The 19,109-nt window shown below is 51.3% G+C and overlaps 2 protein-coding genes across 6 annotated transcripts in view; one reads left to right on the top strand and one right to left on the bottom strand.

Annotated features, from left to right (window-relative positions):
* Positions 1-19,109, top strand: part of RALGPS1 (Ral GEF with PH domain and SH3 binding motif 1) — a 267,587-nt gene that overhangs the window by 116,195 nt on the left and 132,283 nt on the right. The gene's annotated exons all lie outside the window — the stretch shown is intronic.
* The window catches only part of ANGPTL2 (angiopoietin like 2), a 35,140-nt gene continuing 22,179 nt past the window's right edge, over positions 6,149-19,109 (bottom strand). Inside the window, exons 3-5 of the mRNA XM_025888335.2 lie at positions 12,579-12,772; positions 10,539-10,809; positions 6,149-8,013 (exon numbers count right to left, since the gene is read on the bottom strand). Of these exons, the coding sequence (XP_025744120.1) occupies positions 7,814-8,013; positions 10,539-10,809; positions 12,579-12,772 (665 nt within the window). The 3' untranslated portion in view covers positions 6,149-7,813. The remainder of the gene's footprint in view (positions 8,014-10,538; positions 10,810-12,578; positions 12,773-19,109) is intronic.

Below are 19,109 nucleotides of genomic sequence, written 5' to 3'. Positions count from 1 at the left end.
AACTTCTTCCTCTGTCCAGTGGCTCCGTGGCACCCGTGGCAGGCACTTGCGTGGTTCGCTGAGTTGGGCCTGGGTGCGTGCTGGTTCATTCAGCTGTGTACCGACTGACGGGCAGGCAGGTGGCTTCTGTGCTGTCCCGCCAACTGAAAGTGTGGTGGAGAACATCTTTACCAGTGTGTCTTTACTCACCTGTGGAGTATTTCCGGAACACTGAGTGCGAGAAGAGGAATTGCTGGATGGACTATCTGTGACTTCTCTCCTGTAGCTCCTGCGGGAACGCCCTCTGAAAGGTGGCAGTTCCACTTGGCCAAGAGTGTGAGCATGCCTGTCGGCTCCACTCTCATCAGCACTAGGTCCTACTCGCCCCTTTTTATTTATGAGAAAATGTCAGGTGAAAGGTGGCATTTTGTTTTAATACACATTTCTCTACCTGCCAATCCTTTGTGCTCTTGGCAGAGAAGCTGCTCCCTGGGCTCTCCTGCACCCGAGGTCAGGCAGCCAGGCCTGCTGGCCTCCCACCCAACTGCTCGGCCACCCTCTGCTCCCACCTCTGTGTCCTGAACAGCTACGTCTGTCCTTACTCTCTCTCCTGTGTCCCCAGCATGGCCCCACGCTGTCCTGAGCAATGAAGAAGGGCTGCCTCGCTGTTGGGTCCCGCTGGAGAGGAGGCTGACAGAAATCCATGCCCGCACACTTGTCTGGGGCTTGGTCAGCATTCTGGGCTCCAAGGAGGCTTTGTGCTGTTTCTTATTCTTTTCCCTCTTGGAGATGATGAGGGTGTTGGCCTCTGTCATCACATGGCTCTAGAAGGGAATTCTAATTCCATGCCTCTATATTACCCTTCCAGGCTCTGGACGACTGCTTCCCTAAGGGTCAGGGCAAATGTGGCTCATCCACCCTGCCCAAGGAGCTCTCTTCTCTTCTCGGGAGATGTCCCTCAGTCTCCAGAGGGTGCACATGCTGAAACGGGGGGAAGGAGCACCCCTTGACCAGCCCATAGAGCCAGATTTATCATGACCAGTGGTGAACAGGGGATGGGATAACCAGATGTCCTGTCCACCTGGGAGCTGCCACACGTGGAAGTGCTTTGGGAAGGCCGCAGAGAGGACAGGGGTTATCTGTGTCTGGGTTCTCCTGTGTGGGTGGACCTGCCCCAGGCTGCCCCATGTTAGGAGAGACGGGGATACTTGAATGTCTCGGTGATGGTTGGTACCAAGGCATTGTGTCCACAAGTGGCAGAATCCAAGATTAGGTCAGGGTCAGGCTTGCCTCTGGATCTGAGAGACACTATGTAAGGAAGCTCCAGGCCTGAAGGCATGGACATGGCAGACGGGGACCCAGCTACCAGATGATGTGGCCCAGGGCTTGGACCAGGCAGAATTGGCACACAGGGTGACACTGGGACTGCCAAAGGGTGGGGCTGAGTCAGTCAGTTGGAGGACAAGTGGAAGCAAGACGGGGACAGCCCAGCCTTTAGCCCTGGTAAACAGCCCTGGCTTCCTGACATCTGGGGACCTACTGTCCATCCAGTTACTTCCGCGCACATGGGCTGGCGGGCTGGCTCACATAACTGCTGCTATGGGCAGGAGGCCACTACGCTTCTCAGATGTGTAGGGGTTGATCACAGGGTGAGAAGGGGGCCTTGGTTGTTTCATTCTGCCCTTGCGGACAGTGATCCAATGCTGCAGAAGCAGGAGTGCAAATCCTGGCCTTTAGAGGGTAAAGCTCAGGCTGCGTGTTCTCGGGCAAGTCACTTACATCTCCGAGCCCTGATTTCTATTCTGTCAAAGGGAGTATAACTAGAAGACCCACCTCATAGGTCTGTTACGAGATTTAAGGAGACACGCATGGTGCCTGGCACACAGACGGCACCCCATAGATGGTAGATGGCATGAGTGTAATCCAGAGCAAAATACTGCCAGGAAGACTCCAGCAGTGGGGACCTTGTTGCCACCTATTGAGACTATTGAGAAACTCGGTGAATCCAGGAGGGGCAGGAAGAGCCCATCTGGGCCTAGCCAGGTGTCCCATTTAGTGACCCAGCAGGGCCTGGAGGGTTGGGTGTGCTTTGTGGGGTAGAGCAGGAGTGGGGCGGTGGGGGGGGGGTAGGTGCTGAGGAATAGACACCATCTAATGGGTCGTGGGACAGAATCCACCCAGCCAGCAAAATGCGGTCTCTGAGAGGAGGGGAATGAACAGCTGCTGAAGTACAGTGTAGACACCTTCTTGGATATAGATCCAGGCTGAGACTCCTCCTAGGAACCTGGGAACCACCCCCACCTGCCCCCCACAGCACTGAACTCCAGCAGCAGTGTTCATTCCAACCAGAGTTGATAGGATTGAAGTGGACACCTGGCCCGAGTGGGCCAGCCGGAGCCTCTGGCCGGGAGTGAGCACTGGAAGGGAGGGTGCTTGTAAGTCTTTGTTGGCACTGAGACCAGGAGGACATGTGAGCTCAGGAATTCCATGCTGGGAAAAGCAGATGGATGCACAATGAGAAACAGAGAGACCTGCAAGCGAGGGAAAAGGAAAAGAAGGGGGAAAATCTGGGAAAGCTCCTGCCTTGCCTCTTGAAGGCTTTCCAGGCAATTTCTGGGTCCTGGCCCTCGTGAGGCCCAGCTGCGTCCCTGCTCATGGACTCTGGGAGATACCTCGTGTCCTTATGTAACCAGCTTATTAAATGAGCTGGACTCAGTCAGGTGTAAGAAGAAACCAACTTAATTTTTTCCCCGGTGTCCTTTCCAGCCTACCCTGTGGACTAGCTCTTCTCCCAGTCGATGCTGAAAGCTTAGCAAGGCTCTTTGTCTTTCTGCCGTTAGGCATGAAAAAGCTGCATCTGTTCTAACCACCCGGTCACTGCAGACAGCCCGGCGTAGCAATCAGAGGTCTGGACTTGTGAAGCCCGACCAGACTCAGAGGCCTGGGGTGAGGGAGGGCCCACAGTCAGCGCTGTCACTGGACCCTGCAGCCCTCCTGCCTCCTGCATGCCCACCAAGGTTTGTCAGCCTTGGGGTTGGACCAGGGGAGAGGAAAAAAGGGGGGGGTCAAGGCCCATCTTATGTGGCCCATCCAGTCGTCATTCAGAGCTTGTGCCCTGTCGGTATACCAGATGCTCAGGCAACTGTGCTCTTCGGTGGCGGCTGCTGCTGGACAGGTTCCCTTCTGAGCACCTTGGACTCAGCCGCTGTGATGGTGATATTCCACCTCCACCTCACCACTTATGGCTCCTTCCTTGGCTCCTGGGCCCCCCTGCACCGCCCCCCCCCCCCCCCCCCCCAGGCTGCCCTCCGCTTCCTAGGAGGCCATATCCTTCCCTCTGCGGTGTCCCTCTGTGGGCCTGGCATCTGCTCCGGTCTGCTCTCATTTCTCTCTGCCACAGACCTGGGGACTCGAGCCATGAATCTGCTGATAGTGCCAATGCTGGCCCTTGCCACTCCTTTGGAACAGTCCCTCGAAGTCCCTCTCCCTTGATTTAGGATGAGGGAGAGCACCCACCTGTCCTGTGGTGGTGGTGGCCAGGGAGCATATCGTAAGGACCCCTCATTCCCCCCTACCCCGGTATATTTTTTCTGCACTTCTTACACAGGCTACAGATGGGCAGTCCTCTAATGTAGAATCCGTTTGGGGCCACCCTCCCATAGGGATGGTCCTGCACCCTGCTCTAGAATATGGGACACTTGGCAGCTTTTATTTTGCCCTTAGCTTTGGTGTCTCAGATAAAACCGAGGCAGAAAGAGTGCTTTTTTAACATTTTGCTACACTTAAGACATCCCCTTTTTGTTTATTCCAGTTGTCTGCTTTTGTCTTGCTATAACCCAGTCTTTACAAGATAGCATATAACAGACGAAGTGGTCTCCGGAGATTAGGGAGGACCTTGGAGCTCCCAAAAGGCATCTGTAGATTACGAGCATCCTAGACTCCCATGACCGTTGTTTTCAGTAGTTCAAAGGTGTCTTTTTCAGTCTTGCTCAAATTGGCAAGATTTGGGGGAGGGGGTCCTGCTCAGTGTCACTTGCTTGGAGAACATCACTGTCTTCCTGCCTTGTTGCCCACATAAGCCCAGCAGGTCAGTGGCCCCCAGCGACCAAGGTTTTGGCCCAAACTGGAATGTGGGGGCTTGCCTGGGGTAGGAGAAAGTCTGGGTTTCTCTGACTTCCTTGAGGTCTGTGGGTGCATTCACCATGGAGACCTTAGTGACAGTAGCACTCCTATGACTGCAGGCCTTAAAAGGCCCCTGGCTGGGATGGGAGAGAAGGGAGTGGTGTTGGTCTGAGTTGAGCAGACTTCAGGGTGCCAGTGGAGCCACACACCAGACACTAAGGCACATTGCACTTGAGCCCCCCGCCCCCCTCCATTCTCTTCTTGGATGCTGTTGGTCAAACCCCCATTTTACACCAAGGAGAGCTAGTTCCACATGTCTGATGGGTTTATTCCTTCCTCTCCTTCCATATAGCCGGGGTGTGGTTTAATTCAGGTTCGGGTTTTGGGGTGGGGGTTGGGAGAAACAGCTGGTATCATGGCCTGCTTTTGTTTGGGTCCCAACTAGTTTAGAAAAAGCGTTGCTCCACATTGTCCAGCATGGCTTTCCAGAACTCTTTGCTTTGGGTTTGGATCCAAGACCAGTGACCAGTAAGGCGGGATGGACCCTGTTTTCCTTTATTATCAATCCTTATGTCCTGGACACAGCACTCGAGGTGTGTGAGGAGGCCTGGCTGTGATGTGGGCCAAGGTCGAGATATTCTCACCAAATAGCACACAACAGCTGATGACCCCAACAACCAACTAGAGGTTTGGGAGAAGGAAGTTGAGAACTCTTACTTAGTGCCTGACACCCAGCACCTTCTGGATTAACTGCTGCTAGAGCGTTCTTACCAGCAATCTGACTGTGAGCCTCATTTTCTCCTCTCCTGTGAAGTGAGAACAGTCCCTTCTTCACAGGGCTGCTGTGAAGGTTACATAAGAAAACAGGAAGTCCAATTCCAAGCACACAGTAGGGCTGTAATAAACATCTGTCTCTCCCCAACTGCATCTTTGCTAAAAACAGCTCTCATGTGGCAGTATTACTTGGCCACTGAGAACAGGGATTGCTGGGTCCAAAGGTATAAGTGCTTTTCAGTTTTGATGCATACATATATCCATATTTGGTACCCACATTGCCAAGTTGCTCTTCAAATATATTGAATCAATTTGTACTTGCATACACAGAGTACCTATTTCTCCACTTGTCAACATGGAGATTTTTTTCATCTTTACCAATCTGATAGGCACCACGTGATGGTTTGTGCTTGGTTTAATGTCCCTCTCTGGTTATTACTGAGGTTGGTACCTTTTCTTGTTTACTGGCCATTTGTGTTCTAATGAGTTTGTATACTTTACAAAGTTTTTTATCACAGCATTTGTATCTTTCTTCTTAATTTGAGAGAGTTCTTAGTATAGCGTGAATATTAATCCCATATTTTTCTTGTTTGATATTTGCCTTCAGTCTCAGTCATGTTTTATTTTTCAGAGGGCAGAAGATTTGGGGTTTTCTTTAGTCATATCCCTTAGTCTTTTCCTTTTTGGTTTTGGGGTTTTCCTGTTATGCCTAGAGATGACTTCCCAGCCCACAGATTTGTTTTTCTGGCAGCTAGTATGGAAGTTGGATTGGAATGAGGGAGACAGAGGCGCAGGGCTCCTGGTCTTTGGGGAACCTGTTGTAGTAGTTGAGGGGAGAGGAGACACAAAGGCAGAGAAGAGGGCTTCCATGGACGGATGGATGGATTGGCCTTGGCAAGGCAGCGGGAAAAGTCCTTGTTTTTGACCTGAGCAATTGACAAATGGTGCCTTTTGTTGAAGTGGGACCAGACCTGGGGGAAGGCGTTTCAGGGGTTGGTTGCACTGTCTAGGAGGTGCTTCTAGGACGTTCAGTGGAGACATTGAGGACATGGCTGGATGTAAGGAGGTGAAGCCCCAGAGAGCCTTCAGGGTGCTGTTTTGGGACTCCTGATGGTGTAGGTGGAAACCAAAGATAGGGAGAGTGTGATTTAAGTGATTTTGGTGTATGTCCCTGATGCTGACTCTATTCCTGGTTTTACTCATTTTTGAGTAAAACCTCCCTGATATAGGAGGTCCCAGGAAGGCATCCTAAAACAATAACACACAGTGTAGATACGTCCAAATAGCACTGATGGCTTTTATTGCAGATTTGTGTCATTACAAGGATAATCTGGGAATATATTAAAAAAAAAAAACCCTCCCTTTTATATACACAAAACATGCTACATGGTACACTTCGTGAGAACGCTGAGGTAATAGGCACACACCCAGACATGGACAGTACCAAACGTTCCAACATCTCGCACACCCCCATTCACGCGCCCACCGGGGCAGTCTCACCTTCTTGACTCATCTCTTGCTCCCTGCTTGGCAAGAGTCCCGGCAGTACTGAGTCTGACACTTCATGGCCAACAGGACTCAGAAGGCCACACGCTGCAGCGCACCAGCCACAAGGTCCGGGGAATAGCTCCTGGCTATTCAGGAGCTCATGAGAAGCGGCCAGTTGTCATTTTTGTGGCACCTGTTCTCCAGAGAAGTGTCATTTGGGGACGAGATGTGGACTCTAGTCGGCCTGAGAGCATGGGACCTTTGGTCTGTAGCCATTCGGGGGCCCCAACGATCGGGTGATGACTTCTTTTCAGTTGAATATCTCCTGGGCAAGGTAGGTTATTATTTCTGTGACGGTTAAAATGACTTGAAGGCTAAAGTGTGAATGGAACATACAAAACTGCGAATACATTATCTATGTGGCCGGGAGTTAGCTGTCGGGCCTGGCCTTCCCTTTCCTGACCAGAAACCTGGAGCCCACACTGTTTTCTACTCAGAGGCTAAGGAATCTTGCCTGGAAAGAAAGGATGAAATGACAGAAAAGGTAAGGAGTGGGTAGGAAGGTGTACAGAAGAGCAGAGAAGGTACCTGGAACTGCAGTGAGTGGCCAAGGACTGATACACAGAAGATACTTCCTGAATGGTGTTGGATGAAGGAGTAGGTGGATGGATGGATAGATGGATGGATGGATGGATGGATGGATGGCTAGATGCATGATGGATGGTGGAAAAGTCCTGAGAATGTAGGGAAGTCTAGAAGTGGAGAGGGAGGGGGATTTTGAAATTTGATCAGGTGCCGAAAGGGGTTCTTTAAGGGAAGGAGGGAGCCCCCAGGTGAGCGAATAGTGTGTAGACACTCCTGAAAGAATCCCGGCACGTGGACACCAGGGATTATTCTTTGAATTGGAACTACACAGTCTGTGATTGGCTCTTAGGCTCAAGGAGCACAATGAATGCAACGCTTTTCTCCTAAGAGCAAAGCTGTTGGTAACAACGTCAACATCTGAGAATTGAATGTATGTGTTTTTAGGTATATAACCAAACCTATATATGTATCTAGATATAGTACCCGTGGTATATATCTAAGTGCATATATATGTGGTATACACACACGTGCATAAGGTCGGCTCACACACGTGTATTATGAAGGTATTGTGCAGTCGTGTTTTGTTACTGGGATTTAACTTCCTTGAAGAAGGATTTGTCTGTAGTCCTGTGCTGTGTGGAAGCCTGAGGGGATCTCTGATAGGAAGAAAAGCAACAGGGACAGAGAATACTGTGTCGATTCCATTCCATTATCTGCTGCAGTGACTTGGGAAAACAGAATCCAGTGGCCCCATCCTCCCGGCCCCCTGATGAGCTGATGGGGAGTTGCTCCTGGTGCTGGGGCAGTGTGGCCGGGACAGGCTCCTGGCGACGGCCACGAGAGGTCAGGAGGGGACCCCACTGACTTAGTGGAAGGTGTTGGGGTTGGGCCGAATCATCATCACCACTTTCTTGAGCGAGTAAGAGCCTCCTCGGAACTCAGCCCAGTAGACTCCGTCCTGGTAGCGGCTCCGGTAATGGCCCCCGCGGTACCAGACCCCATTGAGGTTGGAATGGGCACAGGCATTATACCACCAGCCTCCTTTCTGGTAGTGGGCACAGTTTCCTGCAGGAGACAAGGGAAGAGGCAGTTTCATCCGAGTCCATCATTTGCGCGGGGACTTTAGCGGGGCCCTCTCTGGTTGGGGGTGGGGCATTTGGAACAGGAATGCTTGAGAGGTGGGCTGGGCTTCAGGTTTGCTCTAACCTCTGAGGCTCGGCCTTGTGACCTGCAACTTGCAGAGCCACTGAACTGTCCTAAGCATGGTGCCTCCCCCATAGGACTGCTGTGGGGATGGAAGGAGGGCACACGGTTAAGCAGTTAGCCCAGGGCATGTGCGGGGGGGAAGCGCCTGGGGGGGTTTGGATAGGAAGCAGAATAATCTGGGGTGGGCGGGGGAGAGGCCACCGGGTTCTTAGGCATTTTTTAAGAGTTGCAACTGTTGGATCAAGAGTTTTTATAGAATGACACAGGAAGTGTTTAAGATGAAATGCTCCTCTATTCCTCCCAGCCTGTATTCCAGCCAAATATTTTTTTATGATTTCACAAAAGAAAGATATTTTCATAAAACTTTTGGCACTATCACATCAGGCTGGATTTTGCTGCCAAGGACAAGCAGTTCGGAACACCAGTAAAAGTGTGGGCAAGGTGCAAGCAGGCGTGCAGGGACATTGGCCTTCTCCGGAAGGACAAGGAAGAGGAGCCTCTGGCTGCTTGGGCTGCTCTTAGTTAAAAGAGGGGGTGCCCAGTTTCCTGAGCAGGCCTGGGAAAGGGACCCCCCACTCAGGGAAAGGCTGCCCCAAGCAGGCTTGGGGGTTGGGGCCCAATGGAGCTGATGGCCCTGCTCCAGCTGAGGCCTTGCGATAACATGAGGAGGCAGCAGGCTGGCTGAGGCAGAAGCTCAAGGGAGACTCCGCTCAGGCACCCAGAGCCTCTGCAGTCCAGGTGTTCCCAGAATTTTTCTCAGGCTCCTCTAGGCCATCACTTGAGGCCATAAGGACCAAATGGCGGTGCTGGATTTGCAGAGCAGAAAGAGCCCTTGGCATGCCACGGCTAGCCTTCTGTGTGAGTGGAAGCCTGAGCTTGCTTTGCAGCACTCCAGGGACAAGAGCTCACTTCCTTGCCGTCCACTGATTGTGCTGCCCCACAGGCCTGACGGTCTTCTCCCTGCTCTCCATGATGGCCCTCAAGAAATGCTGTACCGGCCCTGTGTCCGCAGAATCTGACCAGCTCTGAGGGTCATCTTCCTGCCCTGCTCTTCCTGGAAGCCTTGGCAGCCCTGGCCAAAGAAGACATACTGCTTCCTCGGGGCCCCTTTGGGGCCAGTCAGAAGACAGGTGTCTGAATGTCCCCCAGTGTGATAAGAACAGCCTGCTAGAGCGTGCCTACCATGGGGACCTGGAGTGAGGCCCTCCCTCCTCCATATGTAGGTAGCTGAGCTTGCCTCAAGAGCAGGTAGTTCCTAGGACAGTCCTTAAAGAGGAGGTAGTAGCCTGCAGACCAGGACTAAATGGAGGGGGCAGGGTGGGGGCCAGGTTTGCCCATGAGAACAGACAGCCTTGGCCTGGAGGTAGGGTTGGCCCCTCAGACAGGAGCAGCGCCATGCTGGCTTTGCCAGGGAGCTAGGGCCCAGAGGCCCTCATGTCAGGAAACTGGGTGTGGGGCCTCGAGAGGCTTCACTATGGGGCGAGGCTGACATCTGGACTCAGGGCTGGACTATATCTGTGCCTCTTACAATTTTCTGCTCTCTTCCTTGTTTTTTATTTAATAAAATCTTCTTAGTAAAGACCTGGCTTTGAGGCATGTGACCCTGGACAAATCACGTCGTGTCTCCTACCTGTCTTAATAGCTCCCTTACTGCACTTCATTACCAGTACGTGCTAATAATAGTAACCACAAAGACAGCCCACTTGAGGGGCGCCTGGGTGGCTCAGACGGTTAAGCATCTGCCTTCAGCTCGGGTCATGATCCCAGGGTCCTGGGATCGAGCCCCGAATCGGGCTCCCTGCTCAGCAGGAGGCCTGCTTCTCCCTCTCCTACTCCCCCTGCTTGTGTTCCCTCTCTCTCTGTCTCTCTCTCTCTGTCAAATAAATAAAATTAAAAAAAAAAAAAAAGCCCACTTGGGCTGAGCCCTATTTGCCAAGTCCCAGACAAAGCACTCGAGGTACTTTGTCTCTGACCTTCTTACCACCCTGCAAGGTACGCCTTGTCCTAATTTCCGGATGTGGAAATGAGGCTCGGAGAGATTAGGCAGCATCGTCCGAGGACACATGACTGGTAGGAGGCAGGGCCAGCATTATCACCCAGGTGTGTGGCCGTGACACCTGATGCCTCAGGCAGAGAAGTGATGTGAGCGCTTGGCCCAGAGTGGCCCACAGATGTGTAATCTGTACACCTCTTTCCCTTTCCCTTTTTGTAAATGCCACTCTGACCCAACTTTTGTGAAGGGGGTCTGTGGGCAGAGGAGTGGACCTTTAGGGAGTAGGAACAGGGTCGGGCCACGGGGCCCTGGGACCTTCCTGTTCTCAGGCCCGGAGTCAGAAGCTCTGGCTTTGGCTGACCTCTTTTCCCTGCCCTGTACTGGGTCCTACCTGTGTAGACATCATGGTCTCTGTCCAGGGTGGTGAACTGCTTGCCGTTGTGCCAAGTGAAGGAGTCCCCAGCGTTGCCGTGGTAGCGCCCCAGCCGCAGCTTATAGTACTCGCTCTCAGGCTCCAGGCGGAAGCTGGCGTACTCTGCAAAGACTTTGCGGCCAGACCAGTCCTCCATGGTCACCAGCAGTTTGTAGTTGCCTTGGTTCGTCAGCCAGTAGATGTTCTCCAGGCCCAGCCAGTACTCGCCATCAATGTTCCCAAACCCTTGCTGGGGAAAACAGAGGAGAGCATTTGTGAGGTGTGCAGTGCCCTCAGCCAGCAGGGCCCCCACTGTTGGATGCCCAGCCCTGGACAGAGGAGACCAGAAATGGGCAGAGCGTTAGGTAGGCCTGGGTTCAAATCCCCACTTCTGTACTTGGCTGTGACTTGATGAGTCACGTTGCCTGTCTGAGCCTCAAACATGCATCATTCAAGACTCTTTAAAGAGTGCCTACCGTGTGCCAGGCATGGTGTGAACACAGAGGACACTGTGTTGCCTTCCCTACCGTGTTGTTGTAGGAACGCATGTAATGAGGTAAACTGAGAGCCCAAAACACACAGTAGGCATGCAACAAGAGTTCCTTGGACAAATCCTTCCCTTCTCTGAGTGTCCGTGTCCCTGTCTGGGAATGAGCTGTTGTGTGAGGGTCTCATGTCAGCTCCCTGCACCAGACAGGAATGGGCTGTGACAAGTGTGTGCCGCATCCACCCGGGCTCCTTTCTAGGTCTGAAATCAGTGGTTTTGTTACGTTTTTATGTGTAGTTTTTAAGGAATCATCAGCCAGGTGGTGGCACTCAAAGTCTTAAAAAATAGATGGGCTCATTAATGATAACAATAGCTAGTATTTAGTGAGCAAGTACGGTACATAGGCACTATTTTCGGGATTTCACATAGGTTCTTTTATTAATCCTCGTGCCAACTCTTAAGAGCTAGGTACTATTATTATCCTCCCTAGAATGGGTGAACCGAGGTCCACAGAGGCCCAGGATCACAGAGAGCCTGTGGGTGAGCCAGGATTTGAACCAGGAACCCAGTCTTAACAACTGTGCTCTGCTGCCTCGGAGAAAAATGATATGGGCAGGAGGAGGGAGGGGTGAAGGAGCGGGTCTTCAGGAACCTCTCAGTTAGGAAGCAGAGGAGAAAGAGAAGAAAGCAAGGACACAGGTTGGGCAGGAGGTAGGTTGGGAGCAGCCAGGACAGGAAGGGGCCATGCAAAGCCACATGTGAACGTCATGGCCAGGGTAGTTTGTAAGCTTTGGTGTCAGAGGCCTTGGCTCACTGCTCTTCCACTGCGTATCTGTGCAGCCCCGAGCAGGTTTTTTTCCTCTTTTCACCTGTAACCATAGTTACTCGTATGTCTGTGCTCGGATTGGTGTGAAACTAAAGCAGGTAATAGGTGGAAGCACTTGGCATGGAGCATGGCGGCATTCGGTGAACCAAGCTACTCTGGCCATCCTTAGTACCGCTCTGTCTAGAGGAAGGGGGCAGATTATGGCTGAGCCCAGCAGCCTTTCCTACCACCAGGATGAGCACTCAACTTCCTGGGAACTAGGGCCCGAGTATTCCTGCAGTTCCCTACAACAGACCCTTGGGACCTGCCCCTTCTGGGCTGCGAGAATAGGTCTTCCCCCGGAAGCCCCAGCTGGGAGTAGGATGCTCCCCATACCTGGGCTGGGGTGAGGGGCCACCCCACACCAGCATTTCGAAATTCCCACCGTGTCCACGGGCCTTGTGTGGTCTGCACACCTAAGTCGTATCTTGCAGCAGTTGCCAGTGGCAAGCAGGGAAGGGGCTACTGCTCCCCACTATCGCTGGTGGGTTTGCAAAAATGACCCCGTCCAGTGTCTCTCTCACCCCAAGTGTTTCTTGCATGGGGCCACAAAGGCCCTGACAGGTCAGCATGCCCCTTCCCCCCAAGCGGCTCTCTCACTGGTTGTCAGGCTCTTGGGGTGGCCCAGTCACCTTGTGGGCAGCACGGACAGGCCCAGGGTCCTCACCTTATAGGTCTCCCAGTTCCTGAAGAAGTTGACAGAGCCGTCCAGGCGCCTCTGGATGACAGTCCAGCCTCCGGGGTCATGTCTCTGGTCACACCACACCTGCATGAGGCGGTTGGTGTTCTCTGGCTTCACCAGGTAGATGGAGCTGGTATCATGGCCATCCTCCAGGGCCTGCAGGCAGTCTCTCCATGGGCCTGGGGACACAGATGTGTGCACGTCACAGACCTCCCTGTGGTGTGGATATGGAGTCCCCACTCTTGCCTGCCCCTTCCACCCCCCTGGCTGCACCCCCAGGCAGGCACAACTTCCAGCAGGGCTCCAGCTGGAAGCCACAGGCCTGCAGTGAGGGGGGATTTTAGTTTTGTAAGTTTGAGAAATAACATGATAGAAAGGCAAGAGTCCAGGGCTAGCGGTCAGGTTGCCTGGATTCCTGGCCCACTTTTAGCTCTGACTCCATCAGTGTGATTTGGGCAAGCTTCCTTACCTCTGCAAACTCTCAGGCTTCCTGGTTTGTAGAAGGGAGATCATATGTACCTCACCCAAGGTTGTAGGGATTGCTGAGATAATTTCTGTGGAGTTCCTAGAGTTAATTTATCTTTTAGGTTGGTCATATTGTGCAAAGAGATGTGCCTATCAACATGCCGCAGTAAGGATCACAGTATGGATCAGCTCCGTCCCAGGCAGGGAGATGGGTTACTGCTCTCCTGAGTCCCGAGGGCTGACGTTGGCTCACGCCACCTCTGTTCTGACTCCACGCTTGTCTTTCTAGTGACAGTGCTCAGGGACAGTTGCAGTCTTTAGTGATGAACTTCCACAGAGTCACAGTGCCCAAGCGGTGTCCAGAATTTGGCCACATAGCCAGAGGTTGCAGGATATTTTTGAGATTCAGACACTGGCCTCCAAACAGCTTTTTTGAGGGGGACCAGTCCTATTCAGCCCAATTCGTGTATTTTCCAAAGGAAGCCCATTTAGGGCGAGATACTCAGAGCTCACGCACTCTGAGGTCACTGTTCTGTAAGCAGGTCTTCAGACTTGAAGGATGATGTCTAGGAAGCCTTCCGGTCCGTGGCTCTCTTCTGAAACTGAGACCAGATGGGTTCTGTGATTTTCTGGGACTTCACTGAGCTTGGGCATCCCAGTCAGAAGGAACAGGTGCTGCTGTGGGATCTGAGCAGCTACTGTAAGCCTCTCACCACCCCTACCCCACCTCTCTTGGCGGCTTCCTGGATGTCGGTCTCATCAGCAAGAAGGTTGAAACTGGAGTCTCCAAGGTCCAAAGAAGCTAGGTTCTTCTTTACTGATCTCAGAAACCTGCAGAAGTTTTTCAGGACCTAGCCATTGAACTACATTATTTAAAAAAAATAAAATTGCCACAATTTGCTTCAGCTTCTCTTCAAAATAGTCCTCAAACCAAGAATGGTTAAGACCAAAAGTGCTAAGAAAGTTCCATCTTGTTCTTTCTACGAATGTATATGTTGACCCTAACTATTTATGGAGCCCCAGCCCTGGCAGGTCCTGCGCCGGGTCGTGGAAGCCTAGGGCAGGATGGGGGCTGCTCTGATGCCCAGCAAGGGCAAGCTGACGTCACCAGCCTTCTTTGAACTTGAATTCCTGTGCATTCTTGCCCTTTCTCTTCTGCATGTCAGGGAGGGGCATCGGCGGCAGGTGTACTTAGCTTTCTCCCTGTAGATCAGACTTCTCAAAGTCATTCCTGATTGTAGTTGGCTTGTTTAGTCCATACATACTGGTTAAATGAGAAAAGTTTGAGTTTTTGGGGTTTTGCTAGACAGCTTAGGTGGGCTTCTCCTGAGCCCTGGCACTGTGTTTGATCCTCCCCACCAGGAACCTAATGGAAGGGCAGGAGTGGTCTTGATCACCCCTCTCTGCCCCCAGTGCCTAATAAAGCACCCCGAAGAAAGGTCTGCATAGGTGTTACCACTGACAGTTAACCCAGGGTTCTCCTTCTTCATCCTCCAGGGAGAGCTTCTCACCCATTTACGACTAGCCCTCTTCACCCTCAAGGGATGGATCAGGACCCCCAGCACCAGCCTGGGAGATGTGGTACAAGCAGCTGCTCCCCTCTTTGCCTTGTGCCTCTTCCATCCTGGGGAAGGGGAGGCCGGACCTCCAGGAAGAGCATTCAGGAAAGAGAAAAAGGTTTTGCTTGTGTTCAGCCCCTAGCCCCAGGGACCGAGGCAGAGAGTCAGAGTCTGTCCCCAACGGCTGGAGCAGAGCGTGCAGCAGGCGTGGGAGGGCCCCCAGCTCTTTCCCAAATCAGAAACACAGGAGAGGCCGTTTGATGGGAATGCTGGTGACCGAAGGTCTGGCAGAGGCCCGCAAAACATCCCCGTCCCCGAAAACGAGCAGCAGGGCCGCTATGGAGCTCTGGTGGGGTTCTCAGAGGGACAGTCTGGCCCACTGCGAGAGTGGGGGGGTCTGTCTCAGACTCCCAGCCTGAGCTGCTTTTGTGGGTGCCATGAATTGTTTCAGCTTTCCATTGACATTTCTACAAAGAGCTTTTTTTTTTTTTTTTTTTAAGATTTTGTTTGTTTATTTGAGAGAGAGAAACAGCACGAGCTAGGGGGTAGAGGGACAGAGGCAGAGGGACAAGCCGACTCCCCACTGAGCAGGGAGCCTAATGCAGGGCTCAGTCCCAAGACCCTGAGATCATGACCTGAGCCGAAGGCAGACGTTTAACTGACTGAGTCACCCAGGTGTCCCAAGGGGTCTTTTTTAAAAGCAGGCATTTTAGGGGCACCCGGGGGGCTCAGTTGGTTAAGCGTCCAATTCTTGGTTTCAGCTCAGGTCATGATCTCGGGGTTGTGAGACTGAGCCCCGTGTCACGCTCTGCACTCAGTGTGGAGTCTGCTAGATTCTTTCCCCCTCCATCTCCGTCCCCCTCTGCCCCTTTCCTGCTCGTGCACACCCTCTTTCTCTCTAATAAATAATCTTAAAAAAAAAAAAAGGCAAGTGTTTTAAAATGTGAGGTAGCTAGTAGTCACCCATTTGACAGATGAGGAAATGGGAGTATGGGGACATTAGGTGACACCTCTGAGGTCACTTAGCTTATAAGGGACAGATCCACTGTCAGAACCCAGGTGGTCTGGATGGTCCAGAGCTCATAGTCTAAAGCTCTCTTCTTTTTCCCCAACCTGAGTGAACTCCAGGGTGGGGGGCCCTGGCTGACTTAATCTCTGTGTCCCTCGGACTATTTTTAATCTTTGCCAGTCAGCCAGATTTAAAAAATAAAAATTTACACTTATTTGTCAAGGTATGAATACCTTTCCAAAATCTTTACTGGTGATTTATTTTTCTACTTTGCTTACCTTTTGGTGTCCTTTGCCTATTTTCAACTATTTTAGTATCTTTTGATAATGTAGAATTTCTTTCTTTTTTTTTTTTTTCCTAATCTTTAGGGCAAATCAGGCAGTTCTTTCCTTTAAGGCTTTTAGGTATGACATCCTCTCTAGAATCATGGAGTAGGAATAAACTAATAAAGAGGTATTTAGTATTTTCTCTTGTTACAAAAAAATTCTCCATGTCCCCTGCACTCTGCACTTGGCATGATACTCAGGACCCATCAGCTTCTATCAGCAGCAACCACATTTCCAGACAGTTTTCCCTCGGAAACCTTTTAGAGCAGGACGCTAACAAACCTCCTGCGCTGAAACACGCCCTTTTCTTACATTAAAGGCACCAGCGGCAAAGGTCAGAAAATTAAATTATGGATGAAAATGAGTCAGACAGACTCCTTAGCATGGAAAACTGGCAGCAGTAAAATGATTGAGGAGCAGAAAGTGCAGCAGTAAGACTATCCTGTGGCTCCATTAAAATGGCTGATTCAAAATGTCCTACTTTGATGAGAAATCTGTAACCGAGGTAAATACAGGAGTCAGGAGCCCTCGGCTCAAATCTTGGTGGCCTCATTGCCTCACCGTGTGTCCTTGGAAAGCTTCTTGAGCCTCAGTCTCTTCTTTTGTACACAGGGGGGATGAACCCGCCGGTTCTGGGGGCCTCAGGGGTACAGGAGCACCAGCGTGAGGCCACCCAAGGCAGGTGCCGGTGCGGGTTCTCTCGTTCCTTTCCGTGCTGGATGAAAGCTGCTGGTTTTGACATTGTCCACTCCCCACCTACCCGCAACCACGTACACACAAGCAAGTTACTGTGTTTGCTTTTGAATTTCCAAGACTAAATGTATGAGGATTTACTTACTGGTAGATGTTTTCCACAAAGCACATTTAAAAAGTCACAGCTTCAGTGGAGAGACCCCCAAAGATAAACTGAAATGAAGAGTGGAAATCTTTTTTGTCAATGAAACTGCATTTTTGGTGTGCAGTGGCAGGGCTCTCCCTTTGGAACAGTGCAAAGTGCGCAGCCAGTATTTCTCTTGGCTGCGCTTCTGAAAGGGCAGCGTTGCCCAGAGCACCAAGGCCAACACTAACTCAGCAGCACCAAGGCTCTGAGTGGAGTAGCGCCCGGCCTCATCTCTATAAAGACCATATTTACACTCTCCGCAGAGCTGTAGCCGGAACGTTCCACGTGAAGGGAAGTGCCGTCGCCATGGCTGAGCTGAGTCTGCATGGTTCCTTAGAGAAGCAACACAGGGTGTGGAAAGCACACAGGACCTAGAGTGAGGAGGTCTCAAGAAGAAGGGATATTGGCAATGGGAACACAAAGTATACAGGTCTTGGGCCCCCAGACTCCAAGGTCAAACCTGGTGAGTGTTGGAGTGATGAGCGTTGGGTGCCTGAGTCCCTTCCTTGCTCCCTTCCTCCTCTCTGGGGTTCTTGCACCCAAGGACCATAGACTACTAGGAAGCCAGATCCTAATCCCGTGCTCAGTATTCCCAATGAAGTGCCTTTCTGGCAAAGCTGGGTTGGAGCCTACAGCCAGGCCGGACCAAAGCATAACTGCCTAGTCCCAGTTTCCTCTCTGGGTCTGGGGCAGACCAGCTCAGCCTGACCTGCCCACTCACGTCCTGAGGAGAAATGGGTTTACCAACTACATCAGCTGTCAGTGTAGCCACCCCTCCCTGCTAGGGAAACGTGGCCCTGTGAATATCTGACCAAGCCCACTGGCTGTACCCTGGAGGCCAGGAGCTAAGAAGTGAGTAGATGGTGATGGCTCTTCTCCCTGGCTGCTCCAGAGGCATGCAGAGAGGAGCAGAGTCCTTCCTGGCCATCAGCTGGGACCAGACCACGTGGCTGGCCAGCAGTCTGACTGGCCTCTCTGACTTGTAAGCCCAAGTCTCGGGACTTGACCACCTGAGGCTGTGCGGCGGCCCTGTGGCCTGCGGGAAATGTTCTAGGGATGTTTTAGTTCGTACGTGGGCACTGGGGAGAGGCTTCTGTGAAGTACCAAGACACACTGCTTTTTCGTGAGAATGGTATGCTGTTTTCAATTATTCTCACTGACGATCTGTCTCCAAAAAGTCTTTGCGCCACTCCCTTAAACGTTTTTCTAACAGGAGAAATGACTAGTTGTTGAAATTGGATCTGGAGTTTCCTATCCAAATTAATCCATCTGAGAGCCAGGGCACGTGGATTGCTTAGGTGTGAGCCCTGTCCTGGCCAGCATCAGGACTCGCCGGGCGTCCTATGTGAGGGCAGGAGAGCAGACACCCGGGGAGGGTGGTTGGCGAGGGAGGATTACGTGCACTGCTTGAGCCTCATTTATCCAGAAGGCTTGGGGAAATAATATTTTGGTTGTGAACATATTTATTCTATGTCAATTACCACTTTTCAGTGAACCAGAGTACAAAACAATAACCTAAACACAGGAACAGCTGGTGTGTTCCCAAAGGCATCTCAAGTTCCTATAGGGCCTGAGAGCTGATGACATGGTTATCATTTCTGGTCCTTCTCGGGAAAGGGTCCAAACGCTCATGCCCGCTGTTGAGGCCGTTTTAGTCTGCAGATGACGGGCACAGTGCCTGGGGCCAATAAGCTTTTCAAGGGTTTATAAAAGTGTTTGAGGCCTAAAAAAATTTATAGGCTCTAAAATATGAAAAGAAAACTGCAAAATCAAAATTTATAAGTATGTAATTAAATTTCTACAAAGTGGAACATCTTGTCAACTTCATTAATTGTTAAATTTAGTCTTCATAAAGATGTTATTACTTTTGAAAACAATTTGTAGGTTAGATTTTTCTCACTTCCCAAGAATTCCTGAACATGCCTGATGTTTGCCGAGAAATCAGAGCCAGCCATAAATTAATTGTGTTACTCTTGGCCAAATAATTTCAAAAGCAAAATTTTAAAAATCCTTTCAAATTTTTTTACAGTAGAAGTTATTTATATTAGATGTGTGTATTTCGGTGGGTGTGATACACTCTGAGACCTCCCAAGTAAGAGCTCCCGGAGCCCTCGAGGAGCTTAAAGGGTCCTGTTTCTGCTGGTTTGACTTTAGGATAAACAGATATTGCAGCACTGCTTCCCAAAGAATGCTTTCAAAAGCATTGTGCCCACTCCTGGGTTTTGGTGAGCTCACTGTATGCAGAGACGAGCCGGCTCACTGTATGCAGAGACGAGC

This window comes from Callorhinus ursinus, unplaced genomic scaffold (assembly GCF_003265705.2).
Source record: "Callorhinus ursinus isolate GAN/ISIS: 27379988/994484 unplaced genomic scaffold, GSC_fseal_2.0 scaffold24, whole genome shotgun sequence".
Lineage (NCBI taxonomy): Eukaryota > Metazoa > Chordata > Mammalia > Carnivora > Otariidae > Callorhinus > Callorhinus ursinus.
Note: the sequence above shows the minus strand (reverse complement) of the source record. Positions and strands in the feature narration are given on the sequence as shown.